The sequence below is a fragment of the Salvelinus fontinalis genome, chromosome 8 (genome assembly GCF_029448725.1).
Source record: "Salvelinus fontinalis isolate EN_2023a chromosome 8, ASM2944872v1, whole genome shotgun sequence".
In the NCBI taxonomy this organism is placed as follows: Eukaryota; Metazoa; Chordata; class Actinopteri; order Salmoniformes; family Salmonidae; genus Salvelinus; species Salvelinus fontinalis.
This window is the reverse complement of record NC_074672.1, coordinates 37333900-37360004: the sequence shown is the minus strand read 5'-3', so window position 1 is coordinate 37360004 and position 26105 is coordinate 37333900. Positions and strand designations below refer to the sequence as shown.

Below are 26105 nucleotides of genomic sequence, written 5' to 3'. Positions count from 1 at the left end.
TTATACGGCAACAGGAACCAAATCCACAGGAACCATATCCTCTTTTTCACTTAATTTATTTTTGTAATTCTGTATTTTTAAACTATCACTTGTTAAATTATGACTTTTGAAGCCATAAAGTCACCATCACTTTACAAAACCGCTCATTTAATTCTGTCCCTTTGGACAAGTTACCATGTACTCACATTAATAAATTTTATAAGGGAAATAAATTGTTCTGTCTTTTTTTTTATTCCAATCATATACCTGTAAGGCTTTTGTGACCATAGAATTAGGAATACTCATTAATTGTATTTTTTTTTAAAGTAATTTCATAGGATCTCTGTTTGACTGATACCCCATCACACCAGAAACAGTTTCCATGGCAACTGGATGTTAAGACCTGACTCAAAATAGATGCATTTTTTCTGGGTACATATTGCTTAAAAGGGACACATGCATGATCATGTGCCCGATACGGTGTTAGTTTGATGTGGAACAAGGAAGATTCATGCTGCTAAGATATTTAGCCCACTTTTTTAAATACATTTGAAAGATTTACAATTGAAGAAAATGTGACCTTAGGTTAAAAAGATGTAAGGTAATAGAATGTAATAGTTAAATATTCAATAAATAATATCACTGGGCCTCTGAATCTTAAAATGATGGTCTTGTTGTAGAGAACAATGTTTATATAAAGCTAAAAATTATACTACCAGTGCTTGACTTGGGCAGGAGCTCACTGGAGCTGAGTACCAGCACCTCAAATGTTCTACTGCTTGTGCTCCTCTTTCTCTTATAGAATATTAGCTCAAAAGTATTGTGGAGCTCCTGCACTTAAATATGAACAGTACCGGCACCTATTTCAGCCTAAGTAAGGCACTGACTACTACCACAAATAGGCCTGTACTTTGTTATATGCCTGCCCATGCCTAATTGCATACATCATGTTTTGTTATGCTATGTAAGAAAAAATAAAACAATATGGCAAGTACGGGGGAAGTATACCTGTGGATTGTTCAAGATTAATACAGATTCAGATTATTCACTAAATGTTGCTGCTCCAAATATAATGGGTAAAACTTGGACTGAAAGGGGACACAGTTGAAATTCTCACTTTACCACCTTGTCTAAATCCTTGGTGAGCAAGAAACGTCATCGATTTTGTGACGTTTGAAGCCTTTCAGGCAGCAACCGATCAAGGAAAAAAGCCAGCAGACAGCAATGAGTGATGGTGAAACACGAAAGTAGTCGAGGCATTTGTGGAAACAGGAAGCAACGAGGGAAAAGCAAAGGATTAAGTCAGGCCGTTCGGGCGTCAGAAGACACACCTTGTTGAATGTTTTTATACCATGGACTATAATCGCAAACACATTTTACATTATGGAGGACTTTTGGCGCTCTCCAGTGAACTCGGAAGCAAGTCTACATTGAGCGTTGAGTCGTTCGAATTGACGCACAAATGAGAGACGGTGGGGGTTTCATAAGGGGCAGCTACGCAATCTTGGCGATTATGTTAGCTTGCTAGCAACATGATCTGTTGTCATTTGTTTAAAAAATAACATACGTCATTTTGAAAGTTTTGATTATCTAGCTAAAAGGAGCGAGCCAATGTTTTGCGAATTCCATTCTCATATTTGCTGTAATTAAATCAACATGACTTTCCCTCAAACAAACATTCCTACCCGTTAGCTTCTAGATAGCTAGCTCACCACTGTCAATAACCAGCTACTGTAGCATGGAGGGAGAGATGCAAGTGTTACCATCGGATCACTGTTGCATAATAACAAATCGGTGTTGTATCTGTAAATCGCATCCATCTCTACGGTGTCGCAAATCGACTTTTGACACCTTCGTTCAGTGCGCTGACATAATGGATGTAATTTGATTGACGGATAAAAATAAAAGGAATTTCAAGACGCGATGGAGTCTAACCCCGTAATAAGTGGTAAGTGTTTACCCTGAATTTATGTAAATTGAATGTAGTCGGGAAAAACATTTCCGTACTAGTCTCGACTGTCATGTATATTTGTTTATGTTCATCTTGTGCTAGCTAAAAATAGAAAGGTTTGGCCTTCAATTGATAATCGGACTAGGATGTTGCCAGTGACTAGATTGCTACTAGCCATGTGGATATTGAACTAGCCTCTGGCTAAATGTAATGTCGCAACAGGTGTTTTAAAGCATTTTATTATAGTCACAATAATTTGTAGGTTCAGCCATTGGTAATTTTGAAAGCAATTATTCAATCTTCATGAACTACAGTACAGGCAGTAACGTTAGTATAAAGATGATTTACTCACAATAGATACAGCTTGCTCCCCATTCCAAGAACAAGAATGTAAAACCACACTTTCTGTAAGATTAGTTTACTATGAAGAGTAGACCATCATGTAAGCAAGAATTGGTGCATTATTCCAAGGTGCATTTCACGGTGTATTTTCGCATGCAAGTAGAACTTGATTTCTATATACCGTTGGCCTAACTGTTGTGAGTTGAAACTGTAGGCTAATTTGTATATAGGTCATTATGCGGTACTAAACTAATCATAAGTAATCTCCAAAAATGAAGGGGTAAACTTGACCAAGAAAATGTATGTGTACAGTACATGAAACATGCTCCCCCTCTTGCCTTACCTCACAGCCTAAAGGTCACCCATACGGTTTCTCTGTGGTGCACTTCACAGAATTATTGCCGCTGCCTCCTCCACCCCAGTTTATTGAAGGTCTGTACCTGCTAACAACCACAAAAGCAACATCACACAGGTTCCCAGGACTCCTCACACTCAATGTCATATTCTCATTAGATCTTACCATCCAAACCAGTGTCTTACTGGACTACACAATTATACCTCAGTACTAAGTGTTGTGATTTATGCCTTTGTTTTTCAGTACATTAATTTACTACAATGGCATTATTCGTCTCATGCTTGTACCGAAGCTAAAGCCTTGATAGATGGCTAATACCACTTTTCAAAATGGAGACACCCTTTGATGCATTGTCCCCCTGAAGGATGGTCATATGGGTGGCATGAAGCCCCCAAATATCAAAGTTAGCCTATAAAATATCGCATTGGTAATTGTTCTTCTGTCAGTTTTGAATGAATGGAGATTCAGATTGATAGATTTTAGTCTAATCTCTATGTACAATGCTGCTGCTTTGTCTTGATGAGGTCAATGCAGTTCATTCATTTAGGTTTATAAATCATCTCAGACCTTTTTGTCCGTGAATAATTATTGGCTATTGAAGCTGAGGCTCACTCCATGCATAGGTTTACCTCTGAGGCAATAATGTTTGTAAGTGAAAACAGATTTACAACAACTCTTTGTCAGTTCCGCTAATATTTATTTGGCCATTTAATTTATGATGCTTTGTACACTGTTTAGCTGAACATTACAAAATGTGCACATTACTCAATTATTTTATCCCAGCTCTCACCCAAAAACCTAGTGACATGTTCAGAGTGAGCCTTAAGGAAGCTGGGAAACAGTTACTTTGAAGCTAGGCCTATGTTCTTCCCTCCTTCACATGAGCTAAAGGACTTGTAACTTTGTTATTCAAAATCATGTTGACAGTAATGATGCATCCTTACACTCTAGTACTTGCCTAACTAGGCTACACTCACATATGTTCATGTTAGACTTTGTTGTTTCCCTCCCCTAGTTACCATTAATGAAAGGCTTTTTACCATGGTGATAGTTTCCAAGGTGTTTGATAGGAGTTATGTAATTGAAGAAAAAAAAATGGTAATATGGTTAATTTGCATGCCCAACATGTCCTTCCTTAACTACTAATGCACTTCCTTTCTTTCTGTGGCCTGTTGTTCGCCAGTAGCTCTTCGTTTACTGTCTTTTATTCTGGAATTAGACCTGGCTACTATCTGTCAACTATTACACTACCCAGTGTATTGAAATGCTACACTATCCAGTGTATTGAAATACTACACTACCGTGTGGATTGAAATACTACACTACCCAGTGTATTGGAATACTACACTACCATGGGGATTGAAACACTACACTACCGTGGGGATTGAAACACTACACTACCCAGTGTATTGAAATACTACACTACCCACTGTATTGACATACTACACTACCCACTGTATTGACATACTACACTACCCAGTGTATTGAAATACTACACTACCGTGGGGATTGAAATACTACACTACCATGGGGATTGAAACACTACACTACCGTGGGGATTGAAACACTACACTACCCAGTGTATTGAAATACTACACTACCCACTGTATTGACATACTACACTACCCACTGTATTGACATACTACACTACCCAGTGTATTGAAATACTACACTACCGTGGGGATTGAAATACTACACTACCCAGTGTATTGAAATACTACACTACCGTGGGGATTGAAATACTACACTACTCAGTGTATTGAAATACTACACTACCCAGTGTATTGAAATACTACACTACCCAGTGTATTAAAATACTACACTACCCAGTGTATTGAAATACTACACTACCCAGTGTATTGAAATACTACACTACCCAGTGTATTGAAATACTACACTACCCAGTGTATTGAAATACTACACTACCGTGGGGATTGAAATACTACACTACCGTGGGGATTGAAATACTACACTACCCAGTGTATTGAAATACTACACTACCCAGTGTATTGAACTACTACACTACCCACTGTATTGAAATGCTACACAACTACACTACCCACTGTATTGACATACTACACTACTCACTGTATTGACATACTACACTACCCACTGTATTGAAATGCTACACAACTACACTACTCACTGTATTGACATACTACACTACCCACTGTATTGACATACTACACTACTCACTGTATTGACATACTACACTACCCACTGTATTGACATACTACACTACTCACTGTATTGACATACTACACTACCCACTGTATTGACATACTACACTACCCACTGTATTGAAATACTACACTACTCACTGTATTGACATACTACACTACCCACTGTATTGACATACTACACTACTCACTGTATTGACATACTACACTACTCACTGTATTGACATACTACACTACCCACTGTATTGACATACTACACTACTCACTGTATTGACATACTACACTACCCACTGTATTGACATACTACACTACCCACTGTATTGACATACTACACTACTCACTGTATTGACATACAAACTACTCACTGTATTGACATACTACCCACTGTATTGACATACTACACTACCCACTGTATGGAAATAATACACTACCCAGAAACAACTGTATTGAAGTACTACACTACTACTCTCTTCACTGTAATGAAATGAGCAAGGCCAAATAAAGATGCTCTTTTATGTTAGTAGGGGTTGAACTTAAAATACTGAATGTTGTTAAACCCTAAGAAGGGGAATGGGTAGGAAACATTAAACCCAATAATTAAAATTATCTGTTTTGTACATGATCAAAGATAGGGTTATGAAACTTTCCAGTAAATTTCCATGGGAAGTTAAGCCTGGGAATTTTGCTTTAATTCATCACAGTTAGCTTATAACAGTGAACCTTTTTTGTGGGATATATATAAGGCAATTCTAGGTCTTGTGGCATATTTTGGTTAAACTATCCCCAATTCAATGGAATTGCAACCCTCTGCATGCACAGTGCATTCTTCCATCACATGTACAGCTGATTCTCAAGATCTGCACACTAATGAGATGCTATTGAGCCCACACTACTACACTGTCTGAGCCAAGGATTACATGCTTTCTGGTAAATTTTGATTACAATACTGGGTGGGGTGAATATGTTTTATATGACATATATTTTTTTTTTAACTAGTAAATAGTAGCCTACAGCAAAGTGTGTTAAATCATTTCTAACTCATTTCTGCTTGTTAGTTTTTGCTACCATCTGGGTTTTAGCTTGCTTGAGCCTGATAACTGAGGAGTGTTAATTCACCTGTTTCAAAATGTTTCATTTTAAAACACGTATCTTACAAAATGACTTGTTTAATCTAACTGCTTAACTTTTTATCTGTACATGGAATTGTATTGAACTTTTTTACTATTTATTTTTCACATTTTTACAGGAAAATGCCACGGGCACTATCTGATATGTGGAGACATTTCACTGCAGCTAATGTAGAAGGAAAACTGTGTACATGTGCAAATACTGTGCCAAATCATATGTGAAGAATGCAACAAAGGTGCAGAATCATCTGGCCATGTGCATAAAGTTCCCTCAGCACTCACATCAAGCAACCTCTGACAAAAGTCCCTCTACTTCTTTTTTTTTATATACTTTGTTTTTATTGTAGGAACACAAAGAAAGTACAAATAAAGTAAAATAAAAGAACAAAAATGATCTGGAAGTTACAGTGCACTTCATACCTTCATCACCATATTAGTTACATTAGCATCTTTGAATTAGACCTTTTCCAAGTATGAAACCCATTTCTCCCAGTATTCCTGACCTCTCTCCTGTTGAGTTCTTAAAGCAAAGGTCATACGCTCCATGTGGTGTATTTCTTCTACAATGTCTATTTATTGTGTCACTGTGGGAGGGTCTTTTTGTAGCCATTTCCTAGTGATAGCCTTTTTACTGGCTGCCAGTAGGACCTTCAAGAGGTACTTTTCTCTGTTGTGTAAGTTATCTGGTATTTCACCCAAGTACAAAGAAATGAATGTTTGTTCTTTGTCAAATCCCATTATTTTTCGAATGTTAGATCTTATTTCTCCCCAGTAAGTTTCGATTGCGGGGCAGGACCAAAAGATATGAGAGTGGTCCGCCCTCAATAGACCGCATTCTCTCCAACAAGGGTGTGGTGAGCCAGTCTGTTTTGATTTTAGTTTAGGTGTTATGAAGAAACGTATAACATTCTTCCAACATAATTCTCTCCATGACCTTGAGTTGGTGGAGCTTTGTTGAGTCTCTAATATGTTCAACCATGTTTCATCAGTTATTTCAATGTTAAGTTCCTCCCATTTCTTTTTAATATTTTGTAGAATGTTTCTTTGAGGATTGAATACCCAAGTAGAGATTTGAAATCGTTTTTTTGTTACTCCCCAAGTTGTATGTGTTAGTGAATACTTGGATTAATTTTGGAGGTGCTCGAGGGTCAGTCACTTTTATCTCCCTTAAGAAATAGTGTCGGACTTGTAGGTATCTGTAAAAATCTTGTTTATCCAAGCCATGTTTTTTACTTAAGTCTTGGAAGTTATCTAGGTTCCCATTCCTTATAATTGTACTGAATGATGTGATGCCTTTCTGCGTCCATTGTTTAAATCTGCTGTCCTGAGTTGCAGGGATGAAGCTGGGGTCGTATGCGGGCCAACTCAGCAGTTTGATCTCTCTGTCTAAATTATTTTTGCTTAACTACCCTAAACCATGTCTTCAGAGAGAAATTAATCCACTGGTTTTGTCTATTGTATATTTCTTTTACCATGTCCTTATTTCCCAAAACTGACTGTATGGGTATCCCTGTCAAAGTAGTCTCGATGTCTTTCCATTTGGATTCGTATTCTGAATTGCACCAACAAACCAGCGGTCTCAATTGGGCTGACACATAATAATCTTTTAGGTTTGACAAGGCCATACCCCCACAGTTTTTTGGTAATTGTAATGTTGTATATCTAGTTCTTGGTCTCTTACTGTTCCAGATAAACCTTGATATCCGTTTATCCCATTCCCTAAACTGTTTAGGTGGGATTTCTATGGGCAGTGATTGGAACAAATACAATAACCTCGGCAGGATGTTCATTTTGATTGTTTCAATTCTACTACTAAGATCTAAGGGAAGTGAATTCTACCTGTCTAGGTCATCATATATTTTCTTGTTGATGTGATCGTAATTCATGCAATAAAGTTTGGGTGTATCTTTTGGTAGATATACTCCAAGATATTTAATGGATGAAGAGGTCCAGTGGAAGTTCTACCTATTCTTCAGCTCTTGCTGTGGGGCATAATTATATACTAGGGCTTGGGTCTTGTGTACGTTAAGCACATACCCTGAACATGTTCCAAATGTTTGTAGAACATCCATCAATCTAGGTACGCTTGAGCCTGGGTCTTTAAGGAATAACAGAACGTCATCTGCATACATGCATATCTAATGTTCACTGTCTCTTATTGTTATTCCCTCTAAGGTTGGGTCCTGTCTTATTGCCTGTGCTAATGGTTCGAGGTACAAGGAGAAGAGCGTGGGTGAAAGATTACAGCCTTGTCTTGCCCCTCGCTCTAATTTTATCGTTCGTGTCAAATGTCCATTTATCTTTATTCTAGCGGTCGGACATGAATACAGTGTTTTGATGCACTGTATCACTTCTTTGTTGAAACCAAATCTTTCCATAACTTGGAATAGGTAATCCCATCCCACTGAATCAAATGCTTTTTTTTTTCTTTTTCTGCATCTAGACTGATTTAATATTGCACTTGTCTTATTCTGAGTAATGTGGTCCATGACATGTTGTGTTCTCCTTATATTGTCCTGTGTCTGCCTATTTTGTATGAAACCCGTTTGATCTCTCCGTCAATCAATTCTGGGATTATGTTCTCCATTCCTTTGGCTATTATTGATGCATATAGTTTATAATCTGTGTTAAGAATTGCGATAGGTCTATATGAACTGCATTCTTTCTTATCTTTACCCTCTTTTGGGATTACAGATATGATGGCCTCTCTCCATGACGGTGGGAGACCACCCTCCCTCAGACCACCCTCCCTCAGTCCAGTTAAAACAGGCCTTAAGTAGAGGTGTTAGTTGTTCTCTGAAGGTCTTGAACCATTCTGAAGGGAAGCCATCAGTGCCTGGAGACTTGTTGACTTTTTGTTGAGATATTGCTTTATTAATTTCTTCGGTGGATATTTCTAAAGTTAGTCTATCATTTTGCTCTGTCCCAATTGAGGGGAGATCAAGTGAGTTCAAAAAGTGCTCTATTGTCTGTGCATCTGCCTTCTCTGGTTGCTTGTACAGATTTGTGTAATATGATTCAAATGCATTCTGTATTTCATCTAATTTGCATGTGATCTTTTTTGTTTTGGGGTCTTTTATTTTAAAAATGGTATTCTGTGCTTGTTGTTTCCTGAGTCTCCATGCTAGTAATTTGGTTGCCTTTGAGCCTGCTTCATAATATCGTTGTTTCAGGAACCTAAGCTTTTTCTCTACTTCTCTATAAATCTGGTCAATTTCCTGTTTTACCTTTTGAATCTCTCGTAATATAAGAGCGTCTTTGTATTGACTATGAGATCGTTCTAAGTTTCTTAGGGTTTCCTGTAATTTCAGCAGTTTCTGTGCTTTAATCTTTTTCTTGAGAGACGATGTGGCTATGATTTTTCCTCTAATAACCGCCTTAGCTGCATCCCACAATGTAGCAGGAGATACTTCCCCATTATCATTATTCTCCAGATAGATGTTCAATTCTGTCTTTATTGATTCCTTGAATGCTGGATCATTCAGCATGCTTGTATTAAGTCTCCATGTAGTATTTCTTGGTTTGCTATCAAGGTGTAGAGTGAGGTAAACTCCATTATGATTTGATAAGTTGCTCTGCCGGATCCTACAATCCTTAAGCCTGTGTCTATCTGCACTGTACATAAAAAAGTAGTCTAACCTGGAGTATTCAGTGTGGCGGGCTGAGTAAAAAGTATATTCCTTATCGGTCTTGTGGGTGTCACGCCATACATTGAGCAGTCCTAGATCCTGCAGTATCCTATTGATGTTTTTGGCAACTAGGCTCATTTTCCTATTTTGATTTGTGCTGTCCAATTTTGAGTTTAGAATTGTGTTAAAATCCCCTCCACAGATAAGAGTGCCAGTGGTTTCTGTGACAATTAAATCAAACACCTTCCTATAGAAGACCATGTCACTCCCTGGGGGTGCGTATACATTAAATAATGTAACTTCCTTGTTATCCAGTTTACATTTAACAAGTATAAATCTACCCTCCTTTTCTTTTATTTCTGACAAACTCAAAATTAACTGAATTTGGGATCAAGATTGCAACTCCCCTTCTACCCATTTTGTAAGAAGAGAAAAAAGTGTTCCTATATCCCATTTTCTTGAGTTTCTTGTGTACAGGTGTGGATAAGTGAGTTTCCTGCCAGAATAGTATGTCAACTCTCTCCCGTTTCAACTTTGCTATTACCTTACTTCTCTTGATGGCACTCCCCAGTCCGTTTACGTTGAGACTTATGACCTTAAATTCCCGATGATGCATCGATATAAATAAAAAAAGCTGTGCACCATATCTGCCTGCTTATCATGAACCTAAAAATGAACGAAAATTCAAGAACGATAATAAAGTAAACCAAAGTGGGAAAGTACTTTGGTATTTGGACTCCCATGTCAGAGGACTGTCTCTTGCCTCTGGGGTTTGAGGGGATGAGCCTGTCCGCAGGATGGGCCCCTCGCTCAGATATGAAAATGCGTGACGTAGTCACAAACAAGACCTGGTGGAAGCGAAAATAATAAGGGCGCCTATTTCGTCGCTTATACACATCGGTTATTTACAAGTGAAAACTATATCGGTCATGCGTGCATATCATGAATCCTCCCCTTGATATGCCCTTCTGTCGCCCCGTTGTCAATGTGTCATTAATCCTTAGCTAATATATATGTTATTAACGTGACGCTACTTAATGTGTTCATAAAGAACACATGCTTTTGGGTACTCCCCCTTGTTCAGCATTGGGGGAAAATAGGGGAGATATTTTATCTATTGCAATGTCAACCGTAACAACCCAAAGTCTTAACAGCAGCGGTAACTATTAATTCTGTTAAATCCGATTCAGTGTCTTTCATCTTCCCATTGGAAATGCCTGAGTCTCTCTCGGATGTGAACGTCCTCTCGCCGAGATGGTTTCCCTCTTTCTCCATGACCTTGCTTGTTGACAACGATCCATGGGAGAGCCTGCTCGAGTCTTTCCGCTGGTGATGTCTCCTTTCTCCTGGCGGTATACTCCACTGGGAAGCCCCTTGACTTCAGGTCCTCAGCCGCCTCGTCTGCATGCTCGTATGTAACCGGGCCATTTTTCAGAAATACCCGCATTTTTGCCGGGTATGGTGTTTGGAAGCGAATACCCTTCTCTTTAAGTGCTTTCTTAATGGGGGTGTATTCTTTCCTTCTTTTCAGTATCTCTCCCGCGTAGTCATGATCAAAGAACACTCGTTGGCCTTGGAAGTTAACAGGTTTTTTCCAGGTAGCATGTAAAACTTTCTCTTTGACTGAGAATTTTAGGAACCGTATTACTATGGATCTTGGTGGGGCGCCGCTGGGGGGTTTTGAGGCCAGAGCTCGGTGTGCTCTCTCGATTCCCAGGTCAGTGTCGTCGTCAAGTATGTCCTTGAATAGACCCTCCACGAAGTTGAGCATAGAGTCTTTTTCTGCGCCCTCTACTACGTTATAAAGTCTAATGTTGTTTCGACGTGAGAAACCTTCGAGTTCTGTCACTTTTGCCTGTAGTGCATGTTGGCTTTTCAGTGACTGTTCAAGTATTTCCTTGACTGCGAAGTTCCATGTGTCCGTTTCCCCAATGCGCTGTTCTGCGTCCCCCATTCTTGTAGATATGCTGTGAAGTTCTAATTTGTTTTCTTCCAGTTTCTGGTTAATGTCCTTCTTGAACTCATTTTGTTATTTTCTTACATCTTCTCGAAGTTCCTCTCATAAGCCTGTGAGCGCCTCGCGCAATTCCTCCTTCATCACCTCACGAAATGAGGGTTCTTTTGCTGCTGCTATCTTATTTGCGCTAGCATTAGCCATTTCGGGTTCTTCGACGATTATATATTCTGCTGTCTTGTTACGGGCTGTTGTTGTAGCTCCACGACCTTTTCCTGTTTTCCCCTTTTCCATTTTGCATAAGTTATTATAATGCTCAGAGTAAATACTTGAATTTGGGGGGGAAATTCCCAACCGATGTGCAGTACGAAAAACTAGGCAGCCATTTCCTAAGTTGCGTCACCGGAAGCCAAGTCCCACTACTTCTATTCGAGGTGAAGATGATGAATTAGACACCTTATCGATAGCAACAGCTCATGGTCCTCCTGGAATCAGAAGTTTTTTGACTCAATGGAGGAACATAGTCAGAGAAATGCTGATGAATGTCTTGCTGGAGCTGTGTATGCAACTGGTTCACCTCTGATGCTCACAGGCAATGTGTATTGGAAGAGATTTCTGAATGTTCTTCGCCCAGCATACACCCCTCCAACCAGACATGCTTTATCTACTAATTTGCTGTATGCAGATTTCAACAGAGTTCAAGTGAAGGTCAAGCAAATCATAGAGAAAGCAGACTGTATTGCAATCATCTCTGATGGGTGGTCGAATGTTCGTGGGCAAGGAATAATGAACTACATCATCTCCACCCCTCAACCAGTATTCTACAAGAGCACAGACACAAGGGACAACAGACACACCGGTCTCTACATTGCAGATGAGCTGAAGGCAGTCATCAATGACCTTGGACCACAGAAGGTATTTGGAATGGTGACAGACAATGCTGCGAACATGAAGGCTGCTTGGTCTAAAGTGGAGGAGTCCTGCCCTCACATCACACCCATTGGCTGTGCTGCTCATGCATTGAATCTGCTCCTCAAGGACATCATGGCACTGAAAACCATGGATACACTCTACAAGAGAGCCAAGGAAATGGTTAGGTGTGTGAAGGGTCATCAAGTGATAGCAGTAATCTACCTCACCAAGCAAAGTGAGAAGAATAAGAGCACCACATTGAAGCTGCCCAGCAACGCCCGTTGGGGTGGTGTTGTCACCATGTTTGACAGTCTTCTGGAGGGGAAGTAGTCTCTCCAAGAAATGGCCATATCACAATCTGCCGATATGGACAGCCCCATCAACAGGATCCTCCTGGATGATGTATTTTGGGAGAGAGTGGTAAGCAGCCTGAAACTCCTGAAATCTGTAGCAGTAGCCATTGCACGGATTGAGGGAGACACTGCCATCCTGTCTGATGTTCAGACTCTGCTTGCAGATGTAAGAGAAGAGATCTGTACTGCCCTGCCCACTTCACTGTTGCTCCAAGCAGAGGAAACTGCAGTTCTGAAATACATCAAAAAGCATGATGACTTCTGCCTGTAGCCCATACACGCCACAGTGTACATGTTGGACCCCAAGTATGCTGGCAAGAGCATCCTGTTTGGTGCAGAGATCAGCAAGGCCTATGGTGTCATCACTACTGTGTCTCACCACCTTGGCCTGGATGAGGGCAGTCTGGCGAAGTACACTTCCAAGCAAGGACTTTGGGATGGAGATGCAATATGGCAGTCGTGCCAACATATCTCATCAGCATACCTTGGGGAAGGGACTTTGTGGATCTTTCCCCTGTTGCCTCCATCATCCTTCAAATCCCACCATCAGCCGCCTCAGAGCGCAACTGGTCCTTGTTTTGGGAGCACACACACCAAAGCACGCAACAGGCTGACCAATACAAGAGTTGAAAAATTGGTGGCCATCCGGGCAAATTTGAGGAATTTTGAGCCTGACAACGAGCCATCCTCAACAAAGTTGGAAAGTGACAGTGAAGATGAGGCCTCAGAGTCTGACGTTCAAGAGGTGGACATTGAGGAGGTCCAGGAAGAAGACATGGAAGCTTGAGAGGAAGACAACCAAAGCTTTAGTTTCTAGACTATAACTTTACAGATGTATGTTGAAAACCTTTTTGGGAGATGCGATGGATCATTGGGGATCATTCAATATTCCCTTTCTTTTGTTGTTCAGTGAAATTGTCCAATGTGAAGAATCAACTCATTTAAAGTTGAATTCGTAACTAAATAGTTTTTTTTATTTCTTGGAAGGATTTAATCAATTGTAATTATGTCTACTTATGATAAGGTAAAAGGTTTATGTTTCTGTCTCCATATGATATGGTAAATATGTCCAATGCAAAAAATATCTACATTTGAAATGGTATTAATATTAATTTTGCATATATTTTTGTTATTTCCCATATATTCCCGTTAATTCCCATGGAAAGTTTCCACCTGAATATTCCCCAAAATGTGCAGCCCTAGTCACAGATCTGAAAAATAACAAATCAGTGTGACAAAATATTTTCCTTTTCTAGCAATGTTTCCCAAACACTGGCACAAATGAGTAGGCCCCAACCTAAATTCGGTAGCTAGCCATGGCACAAATGAGGTGGCCCTAATCTTAACTCAGTGGCTAGACTAGCTGCTGTATCTAAATGAGGCCGTGAGAGCTCATTCAGATGTTGTCAGTTATGGATCGTTGCTGCAAGGCAGTCTCACTCATGTTTCTGATTTGTTCCCCCCTGCAGCCATGGACCCGTCCATCACGTTGTGGCAGTTCCTGCTGCATCTCCTCGAGGACGACAGCCATAGGCACCTCATCTCCTGGACCTCTGGGGACGGGGAGTTTAAGCTGCTGGACGCAGAGGAGGTGGCACGCCTCTGGGGGCTCCGCAAGAACAAGACCAACATGAACTACGATAAACTAAGCAGGGCGCTCCGATACTACTATGATAAGGTATCCTTGCTGCTTATTGTTTGGTATGAGACTTTTTCAAGTATTTATGAGATGTTTGATGCACTGAGTGAAGCTATAACATTAATCATATTTGTTGATTTTCTGTCCACAAACAATGAGCTCAGCATTGTGTTCAGGTGTAAATTCACGACTCAAAGCAGAAAAGGCTGTTACAGATCATTTATGTGTAGCAGTATGCTGGTAGCAGCCCAGTAGGTGTAAGCCTACTTCTTTCAGCTATATATTTTGTTGAGGTAATTGTTTTTGTTTTTTCAGTATGGTTTATTGCAATTGTCTGTTAATTCAGTGTAATCCTTTATAGAATATCATCAAGAAGGTGAGTGGGCAGAAGTTTGTCTACAAGTTTGTGGCCCACCCTGACCCTTCATCAGTGGACTGTGTCAGAGGCGGTGAGGATTCTCAGCAACAGGAGAATCTTGATGCAGCGGGCCAGACCAAGTCCCCAGGAGGGGGGTCTTCTAACTGCCCCTCCAAGAACCTCCAGATGCAGCGGTCCTCTCCAGTCTCTGTCCAGCGCAGCTCTCGCAACGACTACATGAAGTCAGGGCTCTACTCCACCTTCACCATCCAGTCCCTCCAAGCCCCCTGCAGGACCTCTCCACAGCCTATAAAGACTGAGCTGCTGAATCAGGACTCTTCCCCCAGACCCCACAGCGCTGACCGGACACTGCGGGAGGTGAGGGACCATGACGAGGACCTCTCCATTTTAACCATGGTCATTACTACTAAATATCCTTTTTTTTTTTTAATTTATGTTATTGGTGTTGATGAAATGTCAAATGTGTGATTGAAGTGACTATTGAACGGTTCAGACTACTACAAGTGTTACCTGTCTGTCAGGTGTGTCTGGATGGCCAGAGCTCCTCCATGCAGGGCTGTGGCAGCGTAGAGAGTAGCCTGCAGGTCACACTGACTCATCCCTCGCCCTGCGCCACGCCTGCCCTCAGCCCCCAGACCTTGTCAGTGTCAACCACAGGCAGCTCGGTAAGACACTCGCAAGTCACAATATGTCCTCCTTTTGTCAAAGATTCTATCGATCCATGTGTTAACATTTGTGCTTAAAACTCTTTTATACAAAGTGCACCCAAATGCCCTGTTTGAACCATAGTACCCTGTTGACTCAAATGTTGCTCACGGATTCTGATTCTGGATGCTATGGTGTGCAAATCTAATGCTTCTCTTTAAATGCTGTTTTGAACGTCCAGAAGTCTCAGCCACAGAAGACCCAGAACCTATGCGACCCTCCTCAGATCTATCTGACCAGTGTGTCGGACCCTGGCTCCCTCACTCCTCTGACCCTGACCCCGGTTGCTGTACCTGGGGCCCCGGGGGAGTGTGTGGTGAACCAGCCTCAGGGCCACCCTGTCTTTGTGGTCATCAAGCCCTCACCTTTGGTGCACTCAAAAGAGCAAAACCTCACGTCTGAAGAGGACCTGGTTGAGATCATGACCTTAGAGGAGAAACATGTTGTAGAGGTGAATAAGAAGAGAACACACAAGAGCAAATGACATGTTCCATTGTTCCATGGTTTTATTTGGACCTTTCTCCTCTTCTAGGTTCCTGAATCTGCATCAGGACCAAGGGAACCTGAAACCCCCCTCTCCATTGATGTCCTCCCACCCTGCGTGGAACCAGTGGGCCAGCCTGTTGGGGAAGGGGAGGAACAAGGCAAAGATGAGGCCCATTTACCAGGCAAGTCATACATACCTCACACAATATGATGTCCATATATTTGTAGCTATACTGTATACTTTAGATGTGTGGTATTATACAACAGATAGGTCTAATCCTCAGTGCTGATTGGTTAAAACCGCATTCCAGCCGGTGTCTATTCCAGAAGTTACACCCGTGCCAATATATCCTCCAAACACTGGCTTCTCATTTCAACACTGTTCTTATTACTGGGTTTTTATTCCTGTAAAGACAGGTATGCCTACTGTTCCCTCATTCTTGGTCTTTCCTCCCACTCAGAAAATTCCATGACTCCAGCAGTTGCTCTTCAAGCGGCTACTCATCCAGCCTGGTCGCCTCAGGAAGTACAACCCCCGAAAGCCAAGAAGCCCAAAGTCCTAGAACTGCCCTCCTCCTCAACCCTCCTACCCCCTGGTCTGTCACTGGATCAGGTCAATGCTGCCGTCAACAGCCTCCTGGCCCCTGGAAGTGCCACCAACACTCTGACTCCTACAGTGTTTACCTCCCATTCTCTGGTAAGTGACATCTCTGGCCTGGTCAGTGCCACATAAAAATAAATTAAACTGTCACACTTCCTGGGGCCTCATTTAACAAATGTCGGTGTATTAGTGTGTTTTCAACTTTCCAAACGCCTTTCTAACCTCACCAAATTATTATTATACATGATTTATCAAGACCATAATGTATTTAGTTTGATATGATATGAATGCATTGATTAAAATAGTTTCTGTGTTAAACTGGCTAATAATCATACATTTTCTATATTTTTGTGCTCTGTCCCTTAGACTCCGGTATTACTGACACCAAGTCCTCTCCCCTCCACCATCCACTTCTGGAGCACACTCAGTCCCATTGCTCCCCGGAGCCCGGCCAAGCTCTCCTTTCAGGTATGTCCTTCCTGTCCTGTCCCTGCTGCTGCCTGGCAGAGGGCACTAGAGCAGGCCATCTGCCATCCTGATCTCATCTATATCACTAACAGAAGTATAGAGAGATGGGTTGGATTATAAATATTTTTAGATTTACTTAATGCCATATTATGTTGGTCACAACTTATTAGTGCTGAGCGATATGTCGTTCATTTTCAGTTTTTTAAACAACTAATTGACACGTCTGTTAAATTATTTAAAAAAAATATATATAATGTTTTTCTTCTGTTAGCTCGATGTGCAGTTTCTGTAGAGATAAATCAGATCTAGCCTGAACTGTGCGATATAGTAGGGAGTTTTAGTTTCCAAAAGGCCTATATTCTATATAGTTTAGCACAGAAAACATGTAAATTAACTACAATGACCATAATCCATTGCGTATCCGCATACTTGTCCGGTCTGTGTGGCGCAGACAGGGAGGACTGACTGAGAGAAGAGAGCTTGTGTTCGAGAGGGATAGAAAGCAGTGCTTCGCGAGCCTGAAAATACATGATCTAAGTCCAGAGCCTCTGATCTTTTCTAGCACGAGCTACTTTTTTATTTTTATTTTTTATATAGCTTTCAAATAGACACGTTCTTCTCCTCTCCTCTACCCTGCAACTGTTCCTAATGTTCTTGGTGTGCAAGACATGTTTTCTGTCAATATACCTGGTAAAATAATGGTTAATAAACAGTATTTGTCATGACAGGCTCCAATAAAATTGTCTTTTGTACAGTATTTTCCTGAATTCTGTTTTCTCTGTAAAAAAAAAAGATCCTGGATTTATTTTGTATTTTTTTTAAATGTTTTTCACTCTCAATATTACAATTATTCATAGAGGAAAAAACTAAAATTAGGTTTGGAGTTCATGTCAATGTTTAAATCACATCAGAAGAACATAATAATATGTAATTCCCTTTTTAATTGCGCATCTAGAAAGAGAGGAATCTGTCAGTCTAGCGATGTTTCTGCTGTTAGGACTACTGCTCCAGCACGTCATGGCACAGTTTGTAAAACAATGGCCACCCAATTGATACAGATCATCATGATACAGTTCTGTCAGGTAGGCCTAAGTATTTGCAGTTAACATTTAATTGAGAAGGTTTTTGGGAAATTCTTTGTCTACTCACATGGAGGTTATCATTAGCATCAATCAATGGCTACATATAAAGTGATAAACAAACGGTGCACCTAATAGACAGACATAGGCAAACGTGCTGGAAATGTATTGGCAGAGGTTGTTACATTTGTAGTGGCTAACCAGGGGTGAGATAATGTCAATGTGGCTTTGATTGGATAGTAGCCGGGAGATTTATGTTTTTGACAGTTTGCGATGGAACAAATGAAGAAATGCATGTACTTTCAGAATTGATAGGTGAGCTACTCATAGGTGAGCTACTCATAGGTGAGCTACTCATAGGTGAGCTACTGGTAGCTCGGGATCTACCTGTTGGAGACTTCTGATCTAAGTTGTTGGTATTCAGCAGTCATAAAAGTATACCTTATTTACTTTGAAGAACTATTCAAATTGTGATTTTTGTCAGACCGAATAGGCTGCAGCTCTATAGATATGAGATGATGACTCAGATTTTTTTTTTTAAGTTGTAAAATACAACAAATATTTGATTTAAAGTAATGTGAATAATGATGGTTAATAAGTGAATAGCAGTAATGGGCAGTCACTACCATCATGGGACTTGTATTAATTGTTTTATTCTGTGGTGTTACAGCATTCAATATAAATCATAGTGCTTTTAAAGCTGCAATATGAAACTTTTGGGGTGAGCTGACCAAATTTCCATAGAAATGTGAGTTATAGATCAGTCATTCTCATTGAAAGCAAGTCTAAGAAGCGATAGATATGTTCTATGTGCATTATTTCAATGCTTCCCATTCTTAAGTTTCGTTTTTGCGTCTTTTACTTTCGGTTTTTGTACACCAGCTGGAAATACAATATTTTGTGTCATGGAAAAGATATTTCACAGCGGTTTAGAGGTATGTACACTTAGGTACAATGATTATCTACACACGCTTGTTTTGTCACAAACTGAAATTAAGCAAACTAGTAACATTTTAGCAACCAGGAAATGGTGGAGCAATTTCTGCATACTGCACCTTTAATGCCTAAAGAAAATTGTCGAAATCGAAAACCGACCACAAATCACTAATTGCTCAGCACTACTACTTGCGTATGTACAGCACCAGTCTAAAGTTTGGACACACCTACTCATTCAAGGGTTTTTCTTTACTGTTACTATTTTCTACATTGTAGCATAATAGTGACGACATCAAAACTATAAAATAACACACATGGAATCATGTAGTAGCCAAATAAAGTGTTAAACAAATCAAAATCAAAATATATTTTATATTTGAGATTCTTCAAAGTAGCCACCCTTTGCCTTGATGACAGCTTTGCACACTCTTGGAATTCTCTCAACCAGCTTCACCTGGAATGCTTTTCCAACAGTCTTGAAGGAGTTCCCACATGCTGAGCACTTGTTGGCTGGTTTTCCTTCACTTTGTGGGCCAACTCATCCCAAACCATCTCAATTGGGTTGAGGTCGGGTGATTGTGGAGGCCAGGTGATCTGATGCATCACTCTCCTTCTTGGTCAAATAGCCCTTACACAGCCTGGAGGTGTGTTGGGTCATTGTCCTGTTGAAAAACAGATTCAGATTCTATTGCAAATTCTATTGCAGATTCAGTCTTCCCAGCCTGGTGCAGGTCTACAATTTTGTTTCTGGTGTCCTTTGACAGCTCTTTGGTCTTGGCCATAGTGGAGTTTGGAGTGTGACTGTTTGAGGTTGTGGACAGGTGTCTTTTATACTGATAACAAGTTCAAACAGGTGCCATTAATATAGGCAATGAGTGGAGGACAGAGGAGCCTCTTAAAGAAGAAGTTACAGGTCTGTGAGAGCCAGAAATCTTGCTTGTTTGTAGGTGACCAAATACTTATTTTCCACCATAATTTGCAAATAAATTCATAAAAAATCCTACAATGTGATTTTCTGGATTTCTTTTTCTCATTTTGTCTGTCATAGTTGAAGTGTACCTATGATGAAAATTACAGGCCTCTCTCATCTTTTTAAGTGGGAGAACTTGCACAATTGGTGGCTGACTAAATACTTTTTTGCCCCACTGTATATTTTGATTTAACACTTACTTTGGTTACTATGTTATTTCATAGTTTTAATGTCTTCACTATTATTCTACAATGTAGAAAATAGAAAAAACAAAGATAAACCCTTGAATGAGTAGGTGTGTCCAAACTTTTGACTGGTACTATACTGTATGTAGGTTTAGGTACATTATGGTTACTGCGTTAATAGAAAATACTTTAACCTCCCTCTACTGGTTAACAATCATACTACAACATCTTACACCGTCCCAGTGCTGGACCACAACTTCTCATTTATTACATAGTTGAGCCTTTTAACACATAACAAATGGGGAACAGGATGTAGCTACTCTAGATGTTACTAATCAGCTGTACTTGATTGTTTTAGTTCCCCTCCAATGGAAGCAGTCATATCCATATCCCTGCCTTGAGTGTGGACGGCCTGTCTACTCCTGTAGTGCTGTCGCCAGGCCCACAGAAACCATGAGGAGAGTCCTGGAGTCCTTCCACAGTCCTGTGGACATTGATTCCCCAGTTCAGCCTATGGGACAGAAGGTACACTCCATGACCAAATCAAGTACTCCAAGCCAGAGTGCACTCATGAGTGGAGATCTACTGTCCGGAGTGCTGTTGAATGAATGATTTTTTTAGCAGTTGGAATCTGCATTCAAAGAACCTCATGACGGGCTAGCCCAGCGGTTCTGGATCAAGGCCAAGAGGTGGTGTTGGCAACTTTGAAACTTAGAGGGGCTACTTTTGTTTTCTTTTTTTGTTGTTGTTGACAGATAAGGAATTTTTGGTGCGTCTCTCTTTCTTTGTCGATTCATATTTTTGCCTCAAATTTAAATGGATATATTTTCCTGTTTTATAATTTCCCCCATGACAGGGCACTTGACTTTATAGATTAAACTTTGTCCATGAAAGCATTATGGTAGTGCTTGCCCATTGCTTTACATGTAATTGGTTTCTTATTCTCTAGTACTTTTCAAATGACCAGTTACATGAAGAAGAGATGGGTACCTGTAGTGGTACCATACCGAGTGTTTTACTTTGAGATGAACTTGGAAGGCATGTTGATGCTTGATGCTGTTTTTTTTAAAGAAGCCAAGTCATCTGAAACATTTTATAATCATGGTAAAGAAATGGCGCTTACTATTGATAATCTCATGGCTGGATTGGAACTTTTATTCTGGAAAAGTCGAGCTTTTTACATTTTTAACATGAAAACCAGAGAACTAGTGGATGTCTTTTAACGATTCAGATGAAAACATTAAAATGTATTGTTTATTTTGATGGAGAATCAGGTGTGATCACGTTCTATTGTTATGTGAATTTGATAGTCGGTCATGTTCACTGTCCATTCCAGGTTTTTTTTTAGGTTTAATTACTAGTTAATTATTTTGTTGCCAAGATGGAACATTGGTTCTGGAGTATCATGTGAAACTTCACCAAAGACCAGCTGCATTGATTAAATCCTATGTAATTTTAGAGATGCAGTGGTAGCCTTCATTCATGCAAGGGCTATAACACCTTATAATGCTACCAAAATCACACACAGAATACCCAGTTTACTTTCAAAATGGATTTAGAAAAGACGAGGTTTGCTAACATAATTGTATACTATCTCATTATGCGACATGGTTGAAGACCAAGTATAACTTACAATAGATCAGGTTATCATAGAAAATAAAATGGTTAAGCTTTTGATCAGCTTTGATTTAATTTAGTTTTTACTGAAAACAACTTGGTCGATTTATAGAGATATTTGTCCACTGGCCATTTACATTTTTACATTTGCAAACAATTGGAAATGTTGACACAATTATTTTAATTTATTCAAATAATGCTTATAGCAAAAAGCTTAAAAAGCTTTGTTGGTTGATTAGCAATTAGTGTCCAACAATTATTTTTGTACATTAAAAGAGTACATATTATACTCTTAAGAGTGCATTTTATAAAGTTCTGACTCATGACATTGTTAGCTCAGCTTGCTCCTAGTTAAAGGAGATGCATTAGTATCCTTAACAACAGTCCAGCTTCACACCAAATCCCCTTTCCAAATATACTTACTGTACCATCTAATGAAGTAGTGTTGTCCTTCTAGAGTCAGTAGACTACAGTAACTTGTTATTGGCAGGGCTCTTTTGGTTTGTTACTGTACTGGAGTCTATAATGTATATCTGAATTCATTAATAATATCTGAATTCATTTAATCATCTTTTGTAGTTTGAGAGCTTGTAATTGTTGTCTAATCGGGGGCTTATTCAGGACAAATTAGGCTTTTATTTTTATTTTTTTAGTGTTATGTCTACGGACAATATCTGAAATTGTATTTAATGAGGTGATTCAATCAAAACACAACTAGTCGCATTTGGTATTTCATTTGTATTGTTACATTGGGATATTTTAAATCATAATTGTAATGTGTATCTAAAAACAAATTTAAAAAAGAAAATAGGAGTGCCTCAAGAATATGGAATTGAACCTAACTGTTAACCAGTTAGTGTTTTGGTTGAACCCTCTCCCAGAATGTAATGTGTGTCTCTTCAATCACTGCTCTGTGACTATGTTTCTCTGTGAGCCTGTCTAACCTCTGGTTTTAGTTACAGGTGCCCAGCAGATCCGAGGAAATAGGCTTCATACGATTACTAAGCAACCTTTAGAAATGATGTCACATCTGCCCACTCAAAAGCACTTAAAAATAATCCTAGTGGATGTTTGGCTATTCTAAGTACCTGCTTCACTCTCTTACCCTACTTCTAGTCAAGTAAAGACTGTTGGCCAGTGATTTCATGCATAGCACTTTACCTTGAACTTAACATCACAATGTCAAAACCCTCTTTGAGGGACTGACTTTTTTTCTACTTCATTCCTAGTCACAATTGGCAAAACAATTAGCTAGTATTGGAACAGTGTGTGCCACTCTCATCAAATCAGTTACCCTTCACTGTTTGGTATTCATACACGTGATCAGTCATTCATACATGTAATCAGTCACTAACGCCGATGTCATGGTGGTACACTTACCACAAGAATATGCCTTTTTATTATTCATCATGACATGGGTCCAAAAGTCATTTCTAACGCTGATCACACTATTGCAACTGAACGGTTATAAACAATAGTTCTAAATATACATGCAATCTATTCTATGACAATGCGCTTAGCAATGCCTTGTTGGCTAGACTGTCTTTTTGTGCAGAGTGTATTTAATAACAAAATTGTAACATCATGGAAACAAGAAGGTTATAAATGCCTCTGTATATTTTAACATCCTACGCCCCAGTCTGTAGCTTTATACATCTCAGGCTGTGTTCTGTTCATGATATTGCTGTCTTTTAACAGTCGTGTGCTAATATTATTCGATTGTATTACCTGGGACTTAAAATGTACTAACCCCTTCTAATTCAAACTATATTCAACTATAGTTTTGATAGTTTGTGTGTAATATTATGTCTCCGTGGTGTAGCTCCAGTACCTTGTTGATACTTCTGCCTGTGTATTGCTACAGTACTGGTGATGCATCCTGCTCTAGCCTAGCATGTTTGTGTTGTGTAGGCAATTAAATGAAATGTGTTTTACTATTGACCAGTCACTTTTATGACATGAATGTTGATGGATTGCTCAAATACCTGGCCTATTTCTCAGTTTGACAGCTGGGGGATTTCCCCAGACCCATGGGCTGACAGTTTAAAGCAGACGGGAGCAACAGTGGTGGGATAGTGATGTCATAGGTTTGTGAGGGATAAATGGCAGCATTTTACAGAAGAGAGAGACTGCTACTGAAAGATTATGTTTGCTCAGTGTTGGGGCAAAAGCCTTTTGATAAAGAAGTTGTCCGCTTTGGACACAAATGAAAACTATTCTTGGAAATACAAGCCTAAATGATATACCTAAGAATACAGTATGTTTGTCTGCATATGAATAATTGTCTATACAGAAATGTATTGCTTTTGTAAATGTGTTATTGCAGTTTTATCACGTAGATACAGCGCTCTGCTACGTTTCTATGATAAGAGGATCTGACTGTTTTGTGCTAGAGGTTATTCTACTGCATATATGGACATAAGCCTTGTAATGTGCTGTAAATATGTTCTAAAGGCATCCATGTTTAAGCTCTTTTCAGATATGGATAACATGAAAATACTCACTTGATCCTTTCGTCATCCCAATTTTCAGATGGCACATGACCCACTGGGCACAGACGTCAGTTCAACGTCTAGTTTTGATTTACATTTGGTTGAGTTGTCAACTGATGTGAATTCAACAACAACAAAAAATCACCATGTTGTTGGTTAAAAGATATATATTTTTTAAATGCACTTTGACCTTTTTCAAATTCAATCAGTTTTTCACGTTGATTCAACGTCCTCACAATGACGTGGAAACAATGTTGATTTAACCAGTTTTTGCCCAGTGAGGAGGAGGTTGTTCATCATGTGCTTGTCTTCAACATACTGGCCTGCTTTGTCCCAGTCCCATAGTCTACACATTTTAGCATTTTGCTGTCTCAACTCTCCTGAAAACTGTTCAGAAATCAGTTATTAATGCTGCAAAGCAAGTTTAGCTGAACTAATAAACTATGATATCTATCTAATGTAAATTGGATATAAATGCACCAGGCCATTCTGAACCCTCTTCATACTGTTGATAATATACAGCATGTATGAATTTGATCATTCTTTTTTGACTACCATGCAAATGATGTAAGAAATGAATTAGCCAAAGCCTTAAAGTTAAGTTTTCGGACAAATGGAGATGAGGAACATTTGGGTGTTAAGTATCCATTTATGCAAGTGAGGGATTTTTTTGAAACGGGTGAGATGGATATTGTGAAGAAAAGCCATTTATTGGAACATATTTTCGCCCACCAGAAGTGGGAGAAATTATGAGCATCTTGAGTTGCTTAGAAGTTCGATAAACTTCAGTATTTGAGTTCACCACTTCTTTCACCAGCAAAAGATGTATTGATTGTCTTTTTTCAAAGGAGGGATATTTTACTCTGCTCATGAGTGCTATAGTCTGAATGCCACACAGACACACATTGTCAATCATCTCATTGTAACTTAAATGCTACATACAGTACATTTTGTGTTTTTTAAGGTTGTATGAAAAATGCAGTTGTGTTTTCAAACGTTCTGTGGCTCTCAACTCTGATTGGAGATTTGAGCTACATTTTGTTGTCTCTTTTTGAACGTTTCTGAAACATTATGGATCTACAACCTTGACATGTACTATTGTGTGGGAGCTTTGTCATTGTGTACAGTTTTCTATTCAAGAATGTTTGGGGAAACCTAAAACACTGTATATATGTTTGTGAAAATTGTTGTATCTCTTGCTGAAATAAGTACCAATGTCTTTTGAGGTATTGGCTATTGTTTGTTTCTGTCGCATTTGGTTTCAGATGCGTGTAGCCTTTTCCCTTCCCCATGGGAGTGATTGTCTCTGGGGGTTTATTTACAGAGGGGAGGGTTTGCTTTTATTTTTTTGGAAATATCCAAATATATTATATTTACTGGAAGAGAGAGACAAACTATTTTTTATCTACACACTTCAATTTGTTTGTGTAAATGTTATAGATATTATTCTTGTTTTCTAAAAACAGATCTAGAACTAATATTAGGAGTTAATAAAATCCTATTTTGTTCTGTACAAGGTTTTGTTCTTCCTTTCTTTGAAATCACGTTGATGCTGTCTGTTTCTCTGAAGTGTATTGCAGTTTGAAGTACATCTCAAAAGGTTTATCTTAAATGATGCACAATGCTGAAAGGTGTGTGGAGTGACAGTCATACTAGTATGCCAACACTGAAACTACCCTCAACCAAACAGCATATGATCATTTTCAGCACCATGTAGGTTTCTTCTTTCTGAAAGGACAGAAACCAATAATGTCCCAGTCGGGAGA

At 39.4% G+C, this 26105-nt stretch overlaps 1 protein-coding gene across 2 annotated transcripts; it reads left to right on the top strand.

The window, feature by feature from the left end:
* The first annotated feature begins 1151 nt into the window (after nt 1–1151).
* On the top strand, nt 1152–25855 carry elk1 (ETS transcription factor ELK1). Of its 2 annotated transcripts, none has more exons than XM_055932404.1 (9): nt 1152–1927; nt 14252–14460; nt 14783–15196; nt 15322–15465; nt 15687–15956; nt 16038–16173; nt 16453–16688; nt 16959–17060; nt 20589–25855. In XM_055932404.1, exons 1-9 carry the CDS (start codon nt 1903–1905, stop codon nt 20685–20687), a joined length of 1635 nt encoding a protein of 544 aa, XP_055788379.1. In that variant the 5' UTR covers nt 1152–1902; the 3' UTR covers nt 20688–25855. The 2 variants fall into 2 exon arrangements, with proteins under 2 accessions (XP_055788379.1, XP_055788380.1); XM_055932405.1 differs by having other exon boundaries at nt 1153–1927; nt 14783–15157.
* The last annotated feature ends 250 nt before the right edge of the window (nt 25856–26105 follow it).